Source organism: Anabrus simplex, chromosome 1 (assembly GCF_040414725.1).
Source record: "Anabrus simplex isolate iqAnaSimp1 chromosome 1, ASM4041472v1, whole genome shotgun sequence".
Lineage (NCBI taxonomy): Eukaryota > Metazoa > Arthropoda > Insecta > Orthoptera > Tettigoniidae > Anabrus > Anabrus simplex.
This window is the reverse complement of record NC_090265.1, coordinates 811,930,802-811,952,157: the sequence shown is the minus strand read 5'-3', so window position 1 is coordinate 811,952,157 and position 21,356 is coordinate 811,930,802. Positions and strand designations below refer to the sequence as shown.

The 21,356-nt window shown below is 38.3% G+C and overlaps 1 protein-coding gene across 1 annotated transcript in view; it reads right to left on the bottom strand.

Moving 5' to 3' along the window:
- The window catches only part of dgo (ankyrin repeat domain containing protein 6 diego), a 348,810-nt gene that overhangs the window by 7,864 nt on the left and 319,590 nt on the right, over nucleotides 1-21,356 (bottom strand). Inside the window, exons 7-10 of the mRNA XM_068224967.1 lie at nucleotides 20,938-21,036; nucleotides 14,579-14,830; nucleotides 11,454-11,633; nucleotides 7,640-8,518 (exon numbers count right to left, since the gene is read on the bottom strand). Coding sequence (XP_068081068.1) covers nucleotides 7,640-8,518; nucleotides 11,454-11,633; nucleotides 14,579-14,830; nucleotides 20,938-21,036 — 1,410 coding nt within the window. The remainder of the gene's footprint in view (nucleotides 1-7,639; nucleotides 8,519-11,453; nucleotides 11,634-14,578; nucleotides 14,831-20,937; nucleotides 21,037-21,356) is intronic.

Here is a 21,356-nt window from a genome sequence, read left to right as displayed (position 1 = left end):
TTGACTCGCCGCAGGTATTACAGTTGTATTAAACTAACTTTGTGATCCTGACATTTAACAGTGACAACTCAAGTGATCGTGAAAGCGAAGCACTGCCTAGGCAACCAAAACTGTCCTTGAAAGCAGCCCATCAACCAGTTTCTTCCCCCATCTTGCCTTCCCTTGCCCTTCTGTCCACAAATTTGAACCAGCTCTACTACACACATGTCTATGTGTATCTGCATGCGCCACAAATATATTGTAATTCTACTGTAATAATTTCCTTCAGTATTAGAATTTTTACTTTGTGTAATGATTTCATAGTTATAAGTACATCTAATGTAACATAGTTTCACGCTATCAATAAAATAGTAGTCGTAGTAGTAGTAGTATTTTAAGCCCATTCCTATAAATTCTACTCTTTTATTTTTATTATTTGGAGTAGGAACCTCAGAAGATTTAGGTATGGTACTATCTCACCATCATAACTCGCCTGGTGGTCATGATCATTAAGGCATTGAAGTCTAAACGGTCTGACCTGGTGGTTGGCCAGCTTGAGTGTTGTTGGTCGAAAAAATTTCACCATCAGAATGCTGGCCGGCAGGGTAGGGGAGGAGGTGGTATACAATTTCTAATCACTAGATTGCATGCCAAAAGCTTGGATTAAATTCCAAACCTCTCTGCAGTGCTCATATGGAATGAGGGCATATAATGGTGTTGATGGTGATTTGTCCATAGGATGGAGACATTAAGCCTCAAGCAGACCCCTTGGTGCTATTGACAGGAGTAGGTTATGTGCTGGGACCGGGTTCCACCCTCCCCCTTCCTACTATCATATATCACATCATTCCTTTCCTTTCCGTGTATTGTTCTCGGTGACTGGCTTACCTGTAAGTTTCTTGAAGATTCAACGGGAATGTTCTGCCTCTGGTGACATCGCAAAATTTCTGGGCCACATCACGCGAGCTATAAAAAGGGAGGCTAGACCCGGACAGTCAGTCAGCGTTGGACTCCGTGTGAGCCTCAGTGTTTTGAGGTTCGGTGGCTGGGCTGAGGGCGACAGAGGTGTTGGCTGTCGCAAGTGCCCCACCAAGGTCTGAACCACGAGCTGTTGTTGTGGTGTCGGAAAGACCAGCGTGTAGGTGAAGACGACAGAACAAAAGATTGTACTGTGTGTTTGTGTAATTCTGTGGACTGAGGATCGCCATCAGCCACCGAGAAAACGCGCTATCGTGAGTGCGATGATAAATGGACCTGTGTTAATGTTCGCCATTGTGAGTATCATCCTGCTGTTGAATACTGTTTAGTTGTTCACTAAATGGGACTATGTGAAGTACTGGACTATCATTGGAGTCGAACCGACGATCAGTCATCGTATGTTGTATAGCCAGGGGCACCGTGTTCAAATCCAGCTGTCTACGCACAGTGGCTGTAGGAGGTGACTGGAATTGGGGAAAAGTGAAAGTAAGGATTAGTGTCCCAGGTAAAGGAATGGACTGGACCCTTGCTGCGCCATAAGGTAGAGAGATTTGTAAATAGACTGGTAATTGGTGTGGCCATTCATAACTGGTTAGAATTGTTTGTGTTTAAATATGTGTGTGTGTGTTTATTAAATCATCTTGAAATAAATTAGAGTAATGAAGCAGATAGAGTTTTATTTGTAACAATACCTATTCCCAAGAAAGCCAGTGCTGACAAGTGTGAAAACTACCGCACCATTAGTTTAGTACCTCACACCAGCAACATTTTAACACATATTATTCACAGAAGAATGGAAAGACAAGTTGAAACTGAGTTGGGAGAAGATCAATTTTGCTTCAGAAGAAATGTAGGAACACATGAAGCAATCCTGACTTTACCTCTGATCTTAGAGGATCGAATTAAGAACATAGCGTTCATAGATCTAGGCCTTTGATAATATTGATTGGACCAAGCTATTTGAGATTCTGAAGGTGATTGGGATCAGATACCGAGAATGAAGAATTATCTACAATCTGTATAAAAATCAGTCTGCAGTGATAAGAATGGAGGGCTTTGAAAAAGAAGCAGCAATCCAGAAAGGAATGAAGCAAGGCTGCAGTTTGTCCCCTCTCCATTTCAATGTTTATAAAGAACAGGCAATAAAGAAAATCAAAGAGGAATTTGGGAAGGGAATCACAATCCAATGAGAGGAAATCCAAACTCTGAGATTTGCTGATGATATTGTAATTTTGTCTAAGACTGCAGAAGATCTGGAGAAAATGCTGAATGGTATGAACAAGGTCTTGGGTAAAGAGTACAAGATGAAAATAAATAAGTCCAAAACAAAAGTAATGGAGTGTAATCATACAAAGTCAGGTGATGCAGGTAATATTATATTAGGAAATGATGCCTTAAAGGAAGTAGTGTAAATGAATATTGTTACTTGGGTAATAAAATTACTAACAATAGAAGAAGTAAGGAGGACAAAAAATGCAGACTAGCACAAGGAAGGCCTTTCTTAAGAAAAGAAATTTGCTCACTTCGAACATTGATATAGGGATTAGAAAGATGTTTTTGAGTCTTTCACCTGGAGTGTGGCATTGTACAGAAGTGAAACATGGATGACAACTAATTCAGAAAGAAAGAGAATAGAAGCTTTTGAAATGTAGTGTTACAGAAGAATGCTGAAGGTGAGATATCCAGCGTTGGACTCCGTGTGAGCCTCAGTGTTTTGAGGTTCGGTGGCTGGGCTGAGGGCGACAGAGGTGTTGGCTGTCGCAAGTGCCCCACCAAGGTCTGAACCAAGAGCTGTTGTTGTGATGTCGGAAAGACCAGCGTGTAGGTGAAGATGACAGAACAAAAGATTGTACTGTGTGTTTGTGTAATTCTGTGGACTGAGGATCGCCATCAGCCACCGAGAAAACACGCTATCATTAGTGCGACAAGATGAAAATAAATAAGTCCAAAACAAAAGTAATGGAGTGTAATCATACAAAGTCAGGTGATGCACGAATCACAAATGAAGAGATACTGAAGCGAGTTGATGAGAGGAGATCAATTTGGCTAAATTTGACCAGAAGAAGAAATAGAATGATAGGAAACATCTAAAGACACCGAGTTGGTTTTTGAGGGAAGTGTGGTCGGTAAGAACGGTAGGGGCAGACCAAGGTATGAATATGACAGGCAGATTAGAGCAGATGTAGGATGTAGCAGTTACGTAGAAATGAAAAGGTTAGTGCAGGAAAGGGTGGCATGGAGAGCTGCATCAAACCCGTCTATGGACTGATGGTTCAAACACATAAGTGGACTGGCTATCATATGTAATGTGGATGACAGTTTATTAACTAATCCCAGCCTCTACTAGAACCAAAGTCTTTCCAGTTGGGAAGTTAACAGTTTATCCATTAAGCTACAATTGTCTTTCTTCAGCTGAGCTGTGTTACTAAATGACTGGAAATATAATCAATCATCATATAATATATGTTATATTTTATAAGATGACGAGCAGTCAGCAGACGTCAGCATCCGTTTTATAAGGGATATTGGTTTGTTTTATCGTATATAAACGCAGGGTTTCGTATTAGTCTTTATATTATTGTTTAATACATTTTATTCTACTGACTCTGTTTTAGTTTGTTTCTGTATATTTTAATGTGTTTTGCATGATATACTATTGCATTTTAAGGCACTGTCTTATTTTATCGTAAATTATCATCTTACCGAAAATAAGATATTGCGAATTAGATCCACTGATTATTTTAAACTCACAATCATTGTTCATCATTTGTTTTAAATTCTAGTCAGTGGATACATTTGAAAATTTTAATTATCATATCTTGTCATCCACTCGTACCATTAGGGGACAATGACCTAGATTTTAGGCCCCTTTAAACAACAAGCTCATCATCTATTATATTTCATAGAGAAATGTTGACACAAGTTCCTTAAATGTAACACCTTTAATGTCCCCTTTAAATATAACAAAGTCATTGAAATGCTAGTAATATTGGGTTCTATGTTCAAGTGAGTTCAACTGACAAGGAAACTCTTCCATCTGTAAGTCTCCGATCTGGTTGAGATTTGGTACAACGACTTCAGTAGGAATGTTTTATTCAGCCATATCAAAATTAGATGCCTAGTCATATATTTAGCACCTGTTTTGGGGTGTCAAAGTTTCCTCATTTAACCCTAGTACTGCTGCATGATTTTACCTCAAATGCTGAGGGTAAAGTTACTGGATTAAAATCAAATCAAAATCTCTTTATTTGCAAATGAGGTGTCCACCTCGGTGGCAAATGGTACACTAAAATACATTAATGTCAAGCACTAAATATTAAATTAACAAGAAGAAAATTTTCCTATAATACAATATTATGCAATTTACGCTAACAATTTTTTCTATTAAACACACAGCTCATCCTTAATAAATTTATATTGTTTACAAAATTCTGCTTATAATATCTCCTGTACTACTTACAAATATAGTCAACTGATATACAGTATGTGGAATTACTTCAAATGATATGATACAACTGATATAAGATTAAAATTTACATTGCATTTATTTACTTATTATTATTTTCTTTTACCCATTCTGGAACCTAAGTAGCATAATGACCTGCTGCGTCTTAAGCAGAGCCCCTTTTGCCACCACTTTTCAGAGTTCCTGAAGGGCCTTCACAACTACCGTAGCGGTCCCAGGGCCATCGAAGTCCCCAGTGTACTTCACCCCTACAGGCAGTCCCCTACTTTGGCTGTCCAAACTCCTTAGACCAGGGAATGGAATTACTTTATTCACACACATTTTTTATTTACATTAACCTGCACTGGTCGAATGCCCTCTGACATTTCATTTATTTTCTCTGTTCCTCTTTATTCTCTTCTTGAATATCTGTACAGATTTTGGAAAAGGATCAAACACTACCCCTGGTAAACTGTTCCACTCCTTCACACCCTTCCCAATGAATGAAAATTTACCCCAATCGCTTCTGCTAAAATTCCTTCTAATTTTATATTTGTGGTCAGTCCTGCTGATATAATTATTTTCCAACTGAAGCCTCTCATGGATATCTCCCCATGCTTCTTCTCCTGTATAGGCTCTATATAATCCTATAAGTCTAGGTTTCTCCCTTCTCTTACTTAAAGTTCCTATGGCGAGCTTGTTCAGCAGACACGTGATCAATTTTCTGATCAGGCACATCAATGCCCTTCATTGCCTTTGTATACTCTGTCACTACAACTGGCATAACAATTTCCCTCCTTTTAGAATATCTACATTTTACCTTGTGATTGATAGCTGGGCATGCAGTAGAGAGAACTGATAACTTTTTCTGAGAGCTTTTCTCTCTCCGTGCAGTGAACAGCAGTGGGCCACTTCTTTTATCTACAGTTTGTTTAGGCTCTAATTTTAAAGAGATTATTCCTGGAGGAAGATTTTTTTCTATTAGTGCGAACAGTACTGGTGAAAAGAGTGTTCTTTTCCCAAAGAGCTAACGCCAGGTCAACTGAAATATACCAGTTGTCCACAACAATATGGTACCCCTTCCCAAATATACTTCCAATATTATTCAGTAAACTGAAAACTACATCAAACCCCAATCCTTTACTACTTGGTGCAGAACCTCCAGACTTTACAGGTGAATAAACACTGAACAGCATTGCATATGTGGAACCTAGTTCACACACCCTGAAAAGTTGAATTCCTCACTGGTAGTGATGCTTGTTTGGCAGATACTGAATCAGAATGCCTCATCAATACTGAGAGTTTTCCCTGGAACATAATGATTTTTAAAACAAGAATTGAAGTGGTCAATGGCTGGCCTAACTTTGAAAAGGGGATCATTGTCCAGGTCACCTGGTTTCTTGCTGCATGTGTTGTCCACAATAAGGAAAAATCTGTTTATTAGTAAGAAAGTATCCCTTGCAATCACTTTTCTAAAGAAGGGTGTGTCTTGACTAGGGTTCTGAGTTCATAAAACCCATATTTATGACCAGGCCAATAAAACGTTTTAAATCTGCCATCCCAATACCACCATCTGGCCATAGACGAAATTGACTGTGCTTCTGTAGAACACCTAGCTTATGAATGTATTGTCTGCCATAACAGTTAGTCTCTTTCACTAACAATCTTCAGAAACCAAGGGTAAAAAACAGAAAGAAGTACAAGATTTGGGGCTGCATTATGGAGAGGCATATTTCTGTGTCCTGGGTGGTGAACAGTAAATGAGACACTTTTTCTGGGGAATTCACTTTCAGGAGTTTCCACATCACACCAATTCACACTTACACCTTCAATACTTACATTACCAGTCGCCTGAAAACCTGTTGTAGAACCTGGAAGCTCACCAACCTACGGTCACTGGATTTTGGGACACCCTGTGATAATCTACCAGCTGCACTCACAATTTCACTTTCAATTTCATCATCTTATGAACTGTCCACATTATCTTCCACACAATAATCATCATCACTATCTGTATCATCATAAATAAGTCTTTCAATTTCATTATCGTCAACAAAAACAGACGTAATGTTGCTTAACTGATAACTTCAAGTGTATAGATAAAATAGTGTCTACCTTCTAAACAAATGATATTGGTGACTCACAAATAGTTTCAAAAGAAAGATAAACCTTCAAGCTAGCAGCTAAACATACAACTCCTACAAATCTTGAGATTCTTATGAACCACGACTATTTTTCCGACCGTCTGTCAGACAGACGATCGCAGTTGAGAAACAGTCACACTGTCTGTCAGGTAGACGGTCCGCAGTTCTTGGGTTAAGCCCCGCATAGACAGGAGTGAGTGGCGGGAAGCAGGTAGAGGTGGGCCAGTGATGTGTGTGTGAGAGAGAAAGAGCGAGAGTGTGACACATGAACCGGTCGGCCTCTACCTGCTTCCCGCCGCACACTCCTGTCAACGTGGTGCTTAAATGAGCAAACTTTGACACCCCAAAACAGGGCATCTAATTTTGATATGGCTGAATAAAGCATTCCTACTAAAGTCATTGTACGAAATCTCAAACAGATTGGAGATTAGCAGATGAAAGGGTTTCCTTGTGAGTAAAATATTCTTTATTACTGGTATTTTCATTGAGGAATATAGTCATCCCTAGAAAACGATATTCATATAAGAGGGAAAAAATACTGGCTTCCTTACACAATACTGGTATCTCATGGTATAATATAGTAAATATTTGTGAAAATGGTGTCATAATAGTTTATGGGTTTATTTCTATTTGTTGATAGCATTAAAGCCACTTTTGTTTCCTATTTCATGCCTTGAATCATTAAGCAGAGGTTCTAAAAAGTCATCTCTCAGGTCTACCTTTGTTTCTAGTCCCTCCTACGTCTGAATAGCAATATAATCTAATAAGTTACACTTAGAAACTAAAGAATTATAATCTTATAAAATTAGTGTTCATTGACTATGAATGACCGACAAAATACAGAAGAAGATTCAAGCCAAACGAGACTTATCCAATAAATACCAAACAAAATACTTAAGTATTGAACAGGCAGGATATATTTTTCCCATCAGGTATCAATCAGTATTCTTATTTCATAGGAGTCATACATGATTTGACCTCAAGTGTATTTTTTAAATAGCTGACAAGGTTAGTTTCTGTAAACTGCTGCTATAAACAAAAAAAACCTCCATACAATAGGTTGTCTCCAAAAAAGAAATAGATCATTACTTACATGTTGAGCCTGAGCACTTTGGAATCTGGCAACCATTTCCTGAACTGATCTCCGCAGGGGTTGACCTCTCCAATCAGATGGCTGCTCCTCATCCGACATGTTACCATCTTGACAAGTGTTTGGTGAGACAGATATTCTGCCCATCATCCTGTCCTCAATGTCATCAGTCACTGGCACTTTCTTTTGTGATTGCCCTCTCCTTGGTGGCCGCTCTAAGAGAACGTCAAAACTTCGATTGTGAGGCCCAGGAGATCTAGGGTAGTCATGATTTGCATCATGCATATGCGTCACTGGGAGTTCATTGGCTGATCTATAATGGTGTTGATGATCTTGCCTCGCATCTAACAGAGTATCAAAGCTACGATTATGATCAATGTTCGTCTTTGGCACAGGGAAATCGTTAGCCGATCTGCGATGTGGGTGACCACGTAACGGAACAACACCAACACCTCTATCTAGTAAGGCATCAAAGCTGCGATTATGATCCCTTCCATTAGATACAACGGCCATTGCTCCTATATCATGTTCATCCCCTCGTTCATCTAACAGTAACTCGAGGCTGCGTGCACGTGGGACAACAGGTACCATATCCTCGGGACAGCGTGCCCGCTCTGAACTGCGTCCCATGCCTCCTCTCGTTAACCACTGAGTTAGATGTTGGTGTCGACGATCACACAAAGTCCGTTCTGCAACTACACACCGAGTGAGTTCCGCTAATCTTCCTTGTGTGCGACGCTCCAGACTCGACACTTTCTGATCCAGTCGCTGATGAGCCATGTCGATGTGTTCCTTTAATTCTTGCTTATCTCGATCGAGACGAGCCTCCATGTGTCGGAAGAAGGGAGCACAGTAGCAGGTGTAGCCAACACCAACAGGACCCTGAATAAAAATATCATAAATTTGATAAAGGGAAAATCATCAATTGTAAGACTGATACAGTTTATTTTATAAACTGATACAAGTACAATAAATATCAATATCATCAACATCATATCCCGAAAACAAAGCAAAAGTTGTCATATTAATTAGACTACACTATATTAAGTCTACATACTTTATTGCACAATAAAAGATCTAAAAATGTAGCTTAAATTTGCTTCAGTACGAATCTTATCACCAATTTTTTTAAATATACATCTTCAATTTTTGAAGACTTTTAGTGGCATTTAATAATGAACAGTGAGAAGAAATTAATGGTCTCAGAGAGGCAAGAGATGACTTGGGAGGGCTGAGAAGACTTGGGAGTAAGGATATCAGATTCTCGACTATGTGATATGTTACACGTTATGAGTCTCATTATGATAGCTGTATTGGAGTACAGAATGTAAAAGTTTCAAACAAATTTATTTAAAAACCACCATTCCAATACTTTATTTATTTATTTATTTATTTATTTATTTATTTATTTATTTATTTATTTATTTATTTATTTATTTATTTATTTAAAAAGTATTGGAATGGTGGTTTTTAAATAAATTTGTTTGAAACTTTTACATTATGTGGTATGTTTCAAGCTCAGTGGTGAGTTGGTGTGGAATGTGTTGTAATACAAAGAAGCAGATTTGTACAACACAAATAAAATGTTTATTATTGAAGTTTTTTACTCTGTACAAAATAAAAGTTTCTCTCACTTGCTTCGTTTGCAGAATGTACATTAACTCCGTAATCTGAATAAGCTTGAGGATGCCTTGGAAAAATGATGCATGCATACAAATCTAACTTAATATGTACAATAACTTTCTCGTTGCCAGAACACAATGCAAATCAATATCCGTATAATTGACTGCTTAAGTTGATCATGAGAAGGGTTCTAGCAGAAGGCTATATAAATTTATAATCTTAATATGACTAATATCAGTAAATAAAGCATATCAAGTGATAGAGACATGCAAAGCAGATAGGATGAGGCTAGAAGTGAAACCTCCCGGCTAGCATTAGTCCACCAGTTCGGTGCACATTTTCAAGAGGCACCTGCTTGTCTCTTCCCCCTGCTCACCTATATATAGCACAGATGGGCTGACGTCACAGTCTCGTCGGGATGCTGGTTAGGAAATACATCATGTTCCCGAAGACTCGCTGTGTAGCACGCTGGCTTCAAACAGGTGAGGTGGTATCACAACAGAATGACATAAGTAGAAGAATAAGCTTGGATGGAGCTTTTAAAAGTAGGAAAGATCATAAGATGAAGATAAAGTTGGAATTCAAGAGGACAGATTGGGGCAAATACGTCATGTTCCCGAAGACTCGCTGTGTAGCACGCTGGCTTCAAACAGGTGAGGTGGTATCACAACAGAATGATATAAGTAGAAGAATAAGCTTGGATGGAGCTTTTAAAAGTAGGAAAGATTATAAGATGAAGATAAAGTTGGAATTCAAGAGGACAGATTGGGGCAAATATTCATTTATAGGATGAGGAATAAGGGATTGGAATAAATTTTGAAGGGAAACATTCGATAAATTTCCAAGTCCGTTGAAAATATTTAAGATAAAGCTAGGTAAACAATTTATAGAGAATCTGTCACCTGGGCAACAGCCCTAAATGCACACGATTTAAATATTTATTTATTTATTTATTTATTTATTTATTTATTTATTTATTTATTTATTTATTTATTTATTTATTTTTATCAGAAGCTATGCAAACCATGTTGCTAGAATATTAAAAAAGAGAACTACTTTCATAGGCATACAAAGATGAATAAATATATTTATATGAAGGGGTTCTTATTTTGATGTCTACTGATCAGAAATAGTCAGATATTTTGGATCAAAGTTGTTACAGAAATGCTCAATAGAAAGAGTTAGGCTAAACAAGTGCCTATCAAAACCATTGTTGTGAGAGATTTTCAACTGTACATGGTCATGCAAGTGCAAATGCAAGTGATCGAAACTCCAAGCTGAAGACTGTCTGGGGTCATTGTTGGAATATCTGCTAGATGTCTTGATAAGCAAACCATTAAATGATGGTAAAGGAAGGGGACTGGAGGGTGGGGAGGGTTACTGGGGGTCAGAACCCCCACCCCCATTGAGTTTATAAAAAAATAAAATAAACAGAAACTGACAATAAACAAAATGAACATTCAGAGATATATTGCAGAACCAGCAGATCTGCTGAATCTATTTTGTAAGAAGCCTCAAAAGTTGGATTCTAGATTGTAAACTGAACATACCATTCGCCGTAAAACTGTTGATCTTGATTGTCGTATTGCCCTTTATTTTAATGTAAGATTTTGTAGTGTACAATGATCTGAATATCAACATCATTTTGCTTGTATCAGTGTCCTTATAATGACAACTCATATGCATGCGCACACTACATACGCACAAGCACCTTCATTGTGTTCTATCATCATTTTGTAACTATAACTCCCCACCATCAGCCGATCCTGGCTACGCTACTGGAAGGAGAACAAAGGATGAATTGCAGCCAGTGACTTGTTAACACATCGTTGGGCAGAGCTAAGAATAGCTGGTGACTTTGTTGTTTTTAGGACTTGCTGGATTAGAATATTCTCAATAGGACCAATAATTACCAGTTTTGGATTTCAGAAGAATGCTGTTCTGTATGGGAAAGAGCTGTATATGTTCTTGACGTAATGATTCAAACTCCAGTGATATTTTAAATAACAAACAGGGTAGCTGACAAAGATATTCAATTGTAGCTAGTGCTTCAAAGAATTTAATTGCTGTCATCTTTCTTATGACTTACAAGAGCACATTCCATTTCAGGGCTGTTAATCTTAATTTTTCCTTTTAAACAGCAGCCACCACCAGCACATCAATTTTCAAGAAAAGACTAGATAAGTACACTTACCTTTCGAATATTTCCAGCTAAATCTAGATAATACTGTTCTCCCTTCTTGAGTGGCTCACGAGGTAGAGAATCCAGGTTGGGCTGAGGGAACGCCCTAGGATCTGGATAATAATGACAACCATATGGAGACCAATGCCGTCCAACAGGTTTCTCAAAATGTACCTTATGCCCATTCTTATGCTGAAACATGATTGAACATTAATTATCAGAATTCTGCGACTCATTCATAGTGATTTTACTATGAGAAACTAATTGAAGAAACATAAACATATACAATATACTAATATCAAGGTAAATAAATAAAGGAGAAAGATGTACATATGAGAAACTATAATACAGAATAAGAACCCAAGGAACCAGAAATTTTTTTTCACTAACAAATCGAAAGTGTATACCTCCATTACATAATCCAGCAGTAGATTTATATGATTTTGTGCAGCAGTAGCGAAAAATAACTGAATGTCCTTTACGGCTGATAGGTCATGTCAGTAAGACTTCACATTACATAAACCATCTTCTTAATCATCTTCATTCTTGTCATCATCACCATCAATTTCTGTTTTCTTGTCCAGCTCCATGGCTAAATGGTTAGCGTGCTGGCCTTTGGCACAGGGGTCCCGGGTTCGATCCGGCAGGGTTGGGAATTTTAACCATCCTTGGTTAATTCCCATGGCATGGGGACTGGGTGTATGTGCCGTCTTCAGCATCATTTCATCCTCATGATGACGCGCAGGTCGCCTATGGGTGTCAAATCAAAAGACCTGCACCCAGCGAGCTGAACATGTCCTCGGACACTCCCGACACTAAAAGCCATACACCATTTCATATTTCAGTTTTCTTTTCTTGGAAGAGATGGGTGACAAACTCTTTGATGTTTTCTAATGCCGCCTTTTTCTCATCTTCTAGATCAGTTGTCATGTAATCTTCTGCACTGAAGTTATCATAATTACACTGCTCGAGAGTTTGTTGTAGCATAGCAGTGTTTTAGTTTATTATGGTTCCTTCGTCAGGGTGCGAGACAAACTTGGCTTTGTGAAAGCACTGACGAATCGTATTTGGTAGCACTCTTTTCACTGCTTCTTCAATCCAAATTACAGCATCGAGCACAGAGACAGACATTTCCTGACCGAAAGCTATCTCGTCCATCTTAGATCCATTAGGAATACACGTGTACTGAAAAGGGCTAGGAAGAAAATTTACAGCTGTGAGCTTGCATCCAGGAGATAGTGGTTTCGAACCCCACTGCCGGCAGCCCTGAATATTGTTTTCCATGGTTTCCCATTTTCACACCAGGCAAATGCTAGGGCTGTATCTTAAGGCCATGGCCACTTCCTTCACATTCCTAGGCCTTTCCTATCCCCTCATCACCATAAGACCTATCTGTGTTGGTGTGACATAAAACAAATTGTAAAAAATTAATTAAAAAATAAAGTAAATGGAGCAATACAATGACTTACTAATAGCTTAACATTGTAATTACAACACCATTATATAGAAATTTACTCAAAATTTTGAGATATTGGAGTCTTCTTGAAGCATCCTACATATTTGGGAAATGACTAAGTCTGCTGCAAATGTCAATTCCCTTATTTACAATCCCTGGTCGGGGATACACCTATGGAGGAGGATCATTACCTTGCCCAAGCGGCCTCACCTGCTATGCTGAACAGGGGCCTTGCGGGAGATGGGAAGATTGGAAGGGATAGGCAAGGAAGAGGAAAGGAAGCGGCTTTGGCCTTAAGTTAGGTACCATTCCAGCATTTGCCTGGAGAAGAAGTGAGAAACTATGAAAAAAACACTCTGAGGATGGCTGAGGTGGGAAACGAACCCCTCTCTACTCAGTTGATCTCCTGAGGCTGAGTGGACCCCGTTTCAGTCCTCCTACCACTTTTCAAATATCGTGCCAGAGCCAGGAATCGAACCTGGGCTTCTGGTGGGTGGCAGCTAATCACACTAACCACTACACCACAGAGGTGGACTCCCTGATTTACAAACAGATATTTAACATAGTTTGTTTACTGCATGTCCAAGGTCCATTTACTTTAAATCGTAGTGTTAAGGTATTGAAAATATTAAAGTTATCTGTGAAATTCTAGGTGATTCCATTGTAATTACTACATTACTGTACTTGTAATAGAATATTTTCACATCATATTTTGTAAAAGTTAGATTATAAACTAATGTCATTTCATAGAAGACTCATGTGTTGGACTTCATAAGCCATAATCTCAACCTCTAGGCCACTTGGTTCAGCAAGTTATGTTTGTGTTGCCCACAGGTAGAGAACATTGACCTAGGATATACATCACTTAGTTAATATGTATACCGAGCTCGATAGCTGCAGTCGCTTAAGTGCGGCCAGTATCCAGTATTCGGGAGATAGTAGGTTTGAACCCCACTGTCGGCAGCCCTAAAAATGGTTTTCCGTGGTTTCCCATTTTCACACCAGGCAAATGCTGGGGCTGTACCTTAATTAAGGTCACGGCCGCTTCCTTCCCAGTCCTAGCCCTTTCCTGCCCCATCGTCACCATAAGACATATCTGTGTCGGTGCAACGTAAAGCAACTAGCAAAAAAAAAAAAAGAAAGTTAGTATGTAGAGGACTACCAATGAAATTTATTTGTAGTGTTAGTCAAAATTTGTCAATTTTGGATTTATACTACTTATGAAATAAAGAACTCAAACATGAAGATAATGTGGTTATAAGCACTTCAGAAGTGACCTTTAAATGAATTGCAGATTGATTGATTGATTGATTGATTGATTGATTGATTGATTGATTGATTGATTGATTGAATTACCTTGATGTTCAGCCCCTTAAAAGCAGAATCGGTATCATTAAGTAAAAAAATGTTGGACATTCAATGGCAAAAAAAATGACCCTATTAAAAAAAGGTACAGGCACACCCTCAGATATCTCTTTCAAACGAATACCAGCAGAGATCTTATCTTCTTTTCCTTGTGTCAAGTGGTGCTGTCTTTGTTATGATCAGTTGGCATTGTCCAGAAGTGTGATTTGCATATGGATGTATAATAAGACAAGATCAATTATTATTGGATACACAGTTAAAACAAAATTAATTGAGAACTAGTTCCTTTCAGAATAAATACAAGTCTGCTTCTCACCTTCTTCTTATCCTTGTGTCGAGTGCTGCTGTCCTTGCTACTAGTTCCACTTTCATTCTTCTCTCTCTTTTTGTCGTTCTTATCGCTACGACCCTGGGATGTACCCTGCACTTGACTTTGTCCCTGACCTTGTGCTTTACTTTGAGAGCGAGCTCGGGCATTTGCTACGTGTGTAGCAGTAGGACTCTTCAATAGCACCAAGATCTCGTTTAGGTCCTTGCGGGTTGCAATATCTTGGGCTGTCTCATTTTGCTGCAACAGAAATAGTAGCATAATTGTAATTTCTAGCATCAAGAACAACAAAACTAAATATCGAAGTAATATTTCACCAGAATGTTTCACAATTAAAATTATACATAAGTAGGCATCAGTAATGCCGGCCCCTTGGTGTAGGGGTAGCGTGCCTACCTCTTACCCGGAGGCCCCGGGTTCAATTCCCAGCCAGGTCAGGAATTTTTACCTGGATCTGAGGGCTGCTTCAAAGTCCACCTCAGCCTACATGATTACAATTGAGGAGCTATCTGACGGTGAGACAGCTGCCCTGGTCTAGAAAGCCAAGAATAACAGTCAAGAGGATTCATCATTATGAGCACACGACACCTCGTAATCTGCAGGCTTTTGGGCTGAGCAGCGGTCACTTGGTAGGCCAAGGTCCTTCAAGGGCTGTAGTGCCATGGGGTTAGTGGTTAGGTTTTAGGTATCAGTAAGTAAGTTTCCTTATTTTATTAGTGTTGAAGTAGCTGCAACTTCCATCTGATGGTGTATATATATATATATATATATATATATATATCCCCTGTTCATTAGTGTAAAATTAATTATAATAATAATGTTATTATTCTAACGTCCCACTAACTACTTTTATTGTTTTTAGAGGTGCAAAGGTGTCGGAATTTTGTCCCGCAGGAGTTCTTTTAAGTGTTGGTAAATCTACCAACAAGAGGCTCATGTATCTGAACACCTTTAAATACCACCGGACTGAGCCAGGATTGGGGGTCAGAAGACCAGTTCCTCAATCATCTGAGCTACTCACCCCAGCAGTGATAATTACAGGGACATATCAGATGTTTGGGTGGTGCAAATTACCTAAGTCATTTCTTGCTCTTCAACCTCAACCATATGAAGTATGCATTGTCATCTTTAAAGGCCTCTCTCTCTCTCTTTTTTGCATGGGTTAGGAAAAGGGTAGGAGTGGGAAGGAAGTAACCATGGCCTTAATTAAGGTACAGCCCCACCATTTGCATAATGTAAAAATGGAAAAACATATAAAACCATCTTCAGGGCTGCTGATAGTGAGGTTTAAATCCACTATCTTCCGAATGCAAGCTCACAGCTACATGATCCAAACCACACAGCCACTCACTCAGTTCTTTCTCTTTTTTTTTTTTTTTTTTTTTTTTTTTTTTGGGACATCTGTTTTGTTTGATGTAGGTCAGATTTTTGCCGCTAGCTTTTTCATTCCTTACCTCAATGCAACTAAGTGTAGAAATTCCTTCTTTCTTTCATTGTTCTTGATTTTATTTTAAATTATATCCTTATCTTATATTAGTCTGATGATCTTATTACTGTCTATTTTCTTACTTATGGACAAGAAACATCAGATATGGTACAAAAATAGCACTGTAAATTTCTTCTCAGAATATAAAAGGGCAAAGTGAGCCATCTGGTGACAAATGAGAACATCATTATATCAATAGAACAATGGTCAATTAATTACAAACCTTATGGCATTATGAAATATAAAAAAATTTCTACAGTTTGTCTCTTTCTCACAGCAAAGATCCAAAATATATCATGTCTACTAATATGGGTCATTAAACTTCAAATTAAGTATTTCTACTATGTTGCAGGCAATTCCAACTGAATGTATTGACGTCTGGTAAGTTATTTTATGTTACACTGTATGGTTGTGAATGTTGGCCGACTATGACTGAGACATAGCATCGACTGGGCGTCATGGAGACTAAGATGCTGAGGTGGATAGCTGGCATCACTTAACTGGATCACATCTCCGATGAATCCATCAGGGAGAGATTTGGCGTTGCACCGATTCAAGAAATAATGTGTGAGAGTCATCTACGATGGTTTGGACATGTACTAAGGGCAGACGCTGACACTATCGCAAAGACGGGTCACATGTTAGAAGTCCCTGTTAGGAGACCAAAACAGTGATGGGCCGATACCCTTCACAAAAATCTGAAGAGCATCAATCTCCACCCTGACATGGCCTAGGACAGAACTAAATGGAGACAACTAATTCATGTATAGTACGCGCACCTTTTAGCGATAGATTTTTGTCCGGATTGAAGAGTAAGGAGGGAGCTCTGTCGGTTCCGGTTATACTGCCAACTGAATGGAAATTAAATCTGAATTGAATCGATAGTATTATAGATCGATATGAATTTTCTAAACCTTTATTATCTTAAAAGCCAACAACTGTGTCACACACAGATTATATAATATTATATAACATTTCTCAATGCGAATCTTGTTCCTAGCATGAATTCTATAGTTTGGCTTTGCTGTGTAGACAACAACAACAGTACTAGTACGTAAAGTGTACGTCAGATGTTGCACAGCGATGCATAAGCAATTCATAGTTTGTGTTTCAAAGGTTGCCAATACGTATGTTGAAGATAACAGAGGTTGACCGATTCAGCACTAAGGTGTCCATCTATCACTAAAAGGTGCACGTACTATAGTGGACCCTGCCAGCAGGAGGGAAAAATGCATAAGAAGAAGAATAATAATAAAGGAGCACTTTCTTCCTTGCACAAAGTCCACCACTAATATTTTATGATATTAGTAGGCAGGGACCTCTTTGGAGGCATCCCTGCCCATGTTAGCAGTAGCTGCAAGGGCATCTGTTTACCATGGCAGGAGCTCTAAAATGCCTTTGGGAGTGGCAACCCCATCATAACAATAACCTAAGAATAGGTGATGATAAATATCAGTCTCAGAATAGGAGAGGCAATGGTGGAGATGTACCATCAATACCCCAACCTGACAGGAGCTCGACAAGGGGAAATTCAAGTGAAAATTAGTAGGAAACCCTGGCCTCCCGTGTTACATCCCAGAAACCTGTCACTCCTATTATCCTGACTTAAAAGTGCACTGTTTATGTGGAAATGATGACTTCATCACTTTAAATAAGAAATTGCCAGTATACAGTAGCTGCTTGCAGAGAAAGAAAAGCCTATGCCAAAACCTTATCAAGAAGGTTTCCCTCTGAATGTGTAAACAGAAAGATTGTCAACACCATGAACAAACAAGAAATAACTTTTATAGTGAGATATTTTTAAATTAACTTTGAAGCTGCACTTAAACACAGACTTCAATAATTCTGCAGACACATTTTCTTAGCAACAGGCTAATGCATGATATATCTCCAGATCTTGTATACATGTCTTGTAAAAATGGTGTATACTGGGATCAAGACGTGGGCTACCATAGACTTAGGTTACCCCTTCTCAATAGTTGGTTTAGTGAAGGTTAAGCCTTAAGCGTTTTCAGCTGCAGTCAATAGCCAGCAGAGAAGCATGCTGTGTTGTCAAGGCTGCTTCACAAGCTACTGCTCTGGCCTCCGCTACTGTCAATACTCAACTTCTGATCAGTGGAAATGGTAGCCTAAGGTTTAACAAATTAAAGTCCGGCTTTGTGGCTAAATGGATAGAATGCTTGCCTTTGGTCTGATGATCCTGATTCAATTTTCAGAATCAACGCCCTCGTACTGTTTATTCCCCTGACTTGGGGAATGGGTGTTTATGATGTCTTTGCCATTCATTTCATCCTCATTAGGTCATCACCAAGCTTATACAGATGCTTATTATTATTTAATAATAATAATAATAATAATAATAATAATAATAATAATAATAATAATAATAATAATAATAATAATAATAATAATAAATTAAAATTTTGAATTTTACAGCATTACCAGCAGTCATACCCATCATTCACTGGTTTATTAGCTTCCTCAAGAGATCAGTGGTGGTGTCCGATCCATGATCACGGGTTGTACTCCAACAAGCAAAAGAGAACACTAAACTTGAAAGATTGCATTTCATTTTAGGAGATCAATCTATAAAAAAAACTATATTACTCCTATAACAGCAGCCCTTCAGTGTCTTTCTACAAGGATGTAGAAGTAAACAGGAGTGAAATACCAGCACTCTGTTGTCTATATAATTAAGTCAGAAGTATGAGGTGAGGAAGTATATACGATGAGGAACGCATGGTTGTTCGTTAGCAGTGGCGATCTGACGGAGCGAAGCCTAGCACAACTATCACCCCGGTTCCCGTACCTATCAGACATACAGCAGCATGCCGCGCAAGGTGCGGCGAGGGGGGAGTGATGCAGCGCTTGAACTGCAATATCAGTCTCCAATGTCTTGCTCTCAAAAATACGTGCAACGTTTTTTCTCACTGTTTTCAAGTTTTGTAAATGGAACAATGTGTCAGATGCTTACATTTTAATGTGCTCTAGGATTCTATTGTTCTTATTTGAGGTTTGAGTTTCACCGATAGCCGTGGTAGCCTTCAGTATACACCACCGTTTTGTACAGATCTATTGTAAGATAAATGATCTTGTAAGCTTTATCAAGTTGTTTCATGAGTTTCCTAAAGATCACTCACACACATGATTTAGAAGGGATTCTAATCACAAATATGCTTACTCCTTGTATTCAAATTGAAAGAAGTTAACAGCAAGAAGAGGAAGAAGAAAAATAATTTCCCTCTGTACATCAGTAGTAGAGTCCCAATCTCCAAATTCCACATCTACGGGTTCAAACCCAGCGGAGATAGTCAGATTTTTGAAGGGCAGAGGAGAGTTCATTCAGCAGTCCATGTAGTATGATGTTTGCATTGAGATGTATTTGGTGTTTTGTCTGACAAAATTAATTAAAGACAACAGAGTTCTAGTTTCTCTGCTACCTTGTAGAGTAAAACAGAATGTTGAAATTGACATGCAGGCAGTCTAAATAGTGTCAAATCAAAATCCCTGTACATGGTAGTTGAAGCCATATCAGCTTTACAAAGGTAAAATTAAGTGTATCCTCCTAATTCAATATATCATATAATTCCATCATTAGATGGAGTAATTAAATTCAAACATGTTTCGACTCGTTTGAGACATCTTCAGTGAAAACGTTGAGGGGGGGGGGCGTTAATCAGTTTACATAATACAAGCTAAAAATGTGCCAAAAAAAATAATGAACGAACAAATGAAAAAACAAAAGAGAGAGATGATGGAAATAAAAACAGCACAATATACAATATTTACATCATCATTTACATCAACTCGCTGCGATAAAATTCAGTGAAAACAGGGGTTAATACAAAACATAATTGAATCTTATCAGCTCAAGTTTCTCACACAACCTCATTTTTTCCATTACAGATTGGAACTTCGTTGACGGTTTCCACTATGGTCACTTACAGTTTACCATGCATCTTCTCTAACACAGCTTCTCTATTTTTGTCGCGGCCCTCCCGACCTTTTAAAATAAGACAAACAAACCAGCCAACATTGTGAAACAATAATCGAGAACGGGACCGCTAGATTGAGAAGAAATTGAGAATGCTGCTGGTCTAAAGTTTTAAATTTCATTGGGCTTTTTTCATCACTTGTCACATGCATTTCGTCCACACGTTATCTTAGGTTTGATTTCTCAAAATTTTTTGCTCCCACTCCCCTCTTAGCCATTTGATGTGATGGCATTTCTATAAAGGCAGACTTTCAGCCTGAATTTTCAACACAGTGATTTCATCCTGTTTCAAATTGTTATAAAACCAAAATTTTGTAGACTAAGAAGTCCGTAACCTCACTATGTGCACTTATTGTTCTTTTCCATCTGTATCATTTGTTTTCATTTCTTTTCTTCTTAGGTTAACACAGTTTTTAGATTCAATTATGTTTTGTATTAACCCCTGTTTTCATTGAATTTTATCGCAGCGAGTTGTTTATTGCTCCATATGATGATGTAAATATTGTATATTATGCTGTTTTTATTTCCATCATGTCTCACTTTTGTTTTTTCACTTGTTCGTTCATTATGTTTTTGGCACATTTTTAGCTTGTATTATGTAAATTACTTCAACCCCCTCCCTCCCCCCCCCCCCCACCTTTTTCACTGAAGATGGCTCACACAAGTCAAAACATGTTTGAATTTGAATACTCCATCTAATGATGGAATTATATGATGTACTGAATTAGGAGGATACACTTAATTTTACCTTTGTAAAGTGAAAACTGTCAACACGGTATGATTCTAATATCTTTTAACCTTATCAGCTTGTAAAAAATACTTTTGTGTAGACCATATTTATGATTTTAAAACTTTAGGGAAAATTACCTTGTTCTTGAGAGCTTTATCACAACCAGCTTCCAGTAAGATCCTGGTGAGTTTGCGTCGACCCATGGCAGCAGCAATGTGTAGTGCTGTGTCTCCATTCTGCTAATAAAATGTTTGAATAAATGGTAGACACAAAGTGAATAAAGCACAAAAGAAAGTCAAGAATTTTTTACAAAATGAGCACTACGGACATGTTTAAGTTATCTAAATTTGTAGGAAAGGTTTCAAAAATGTCCTAAAGAACAACTGGGCAAATTTTGTCTTAACTGCTATTAGAGGCGAATGCTTTACAATTATTGCATAAAAATAAGTCAATGAGTAAAATAAGTGCCACAGGATCAAACCAAGTTTAGTTCCCCATTTATACAAATACTTATAGGCATGATTTGGGGCAGTTGTTCTCTCAATATTTTGAAGGA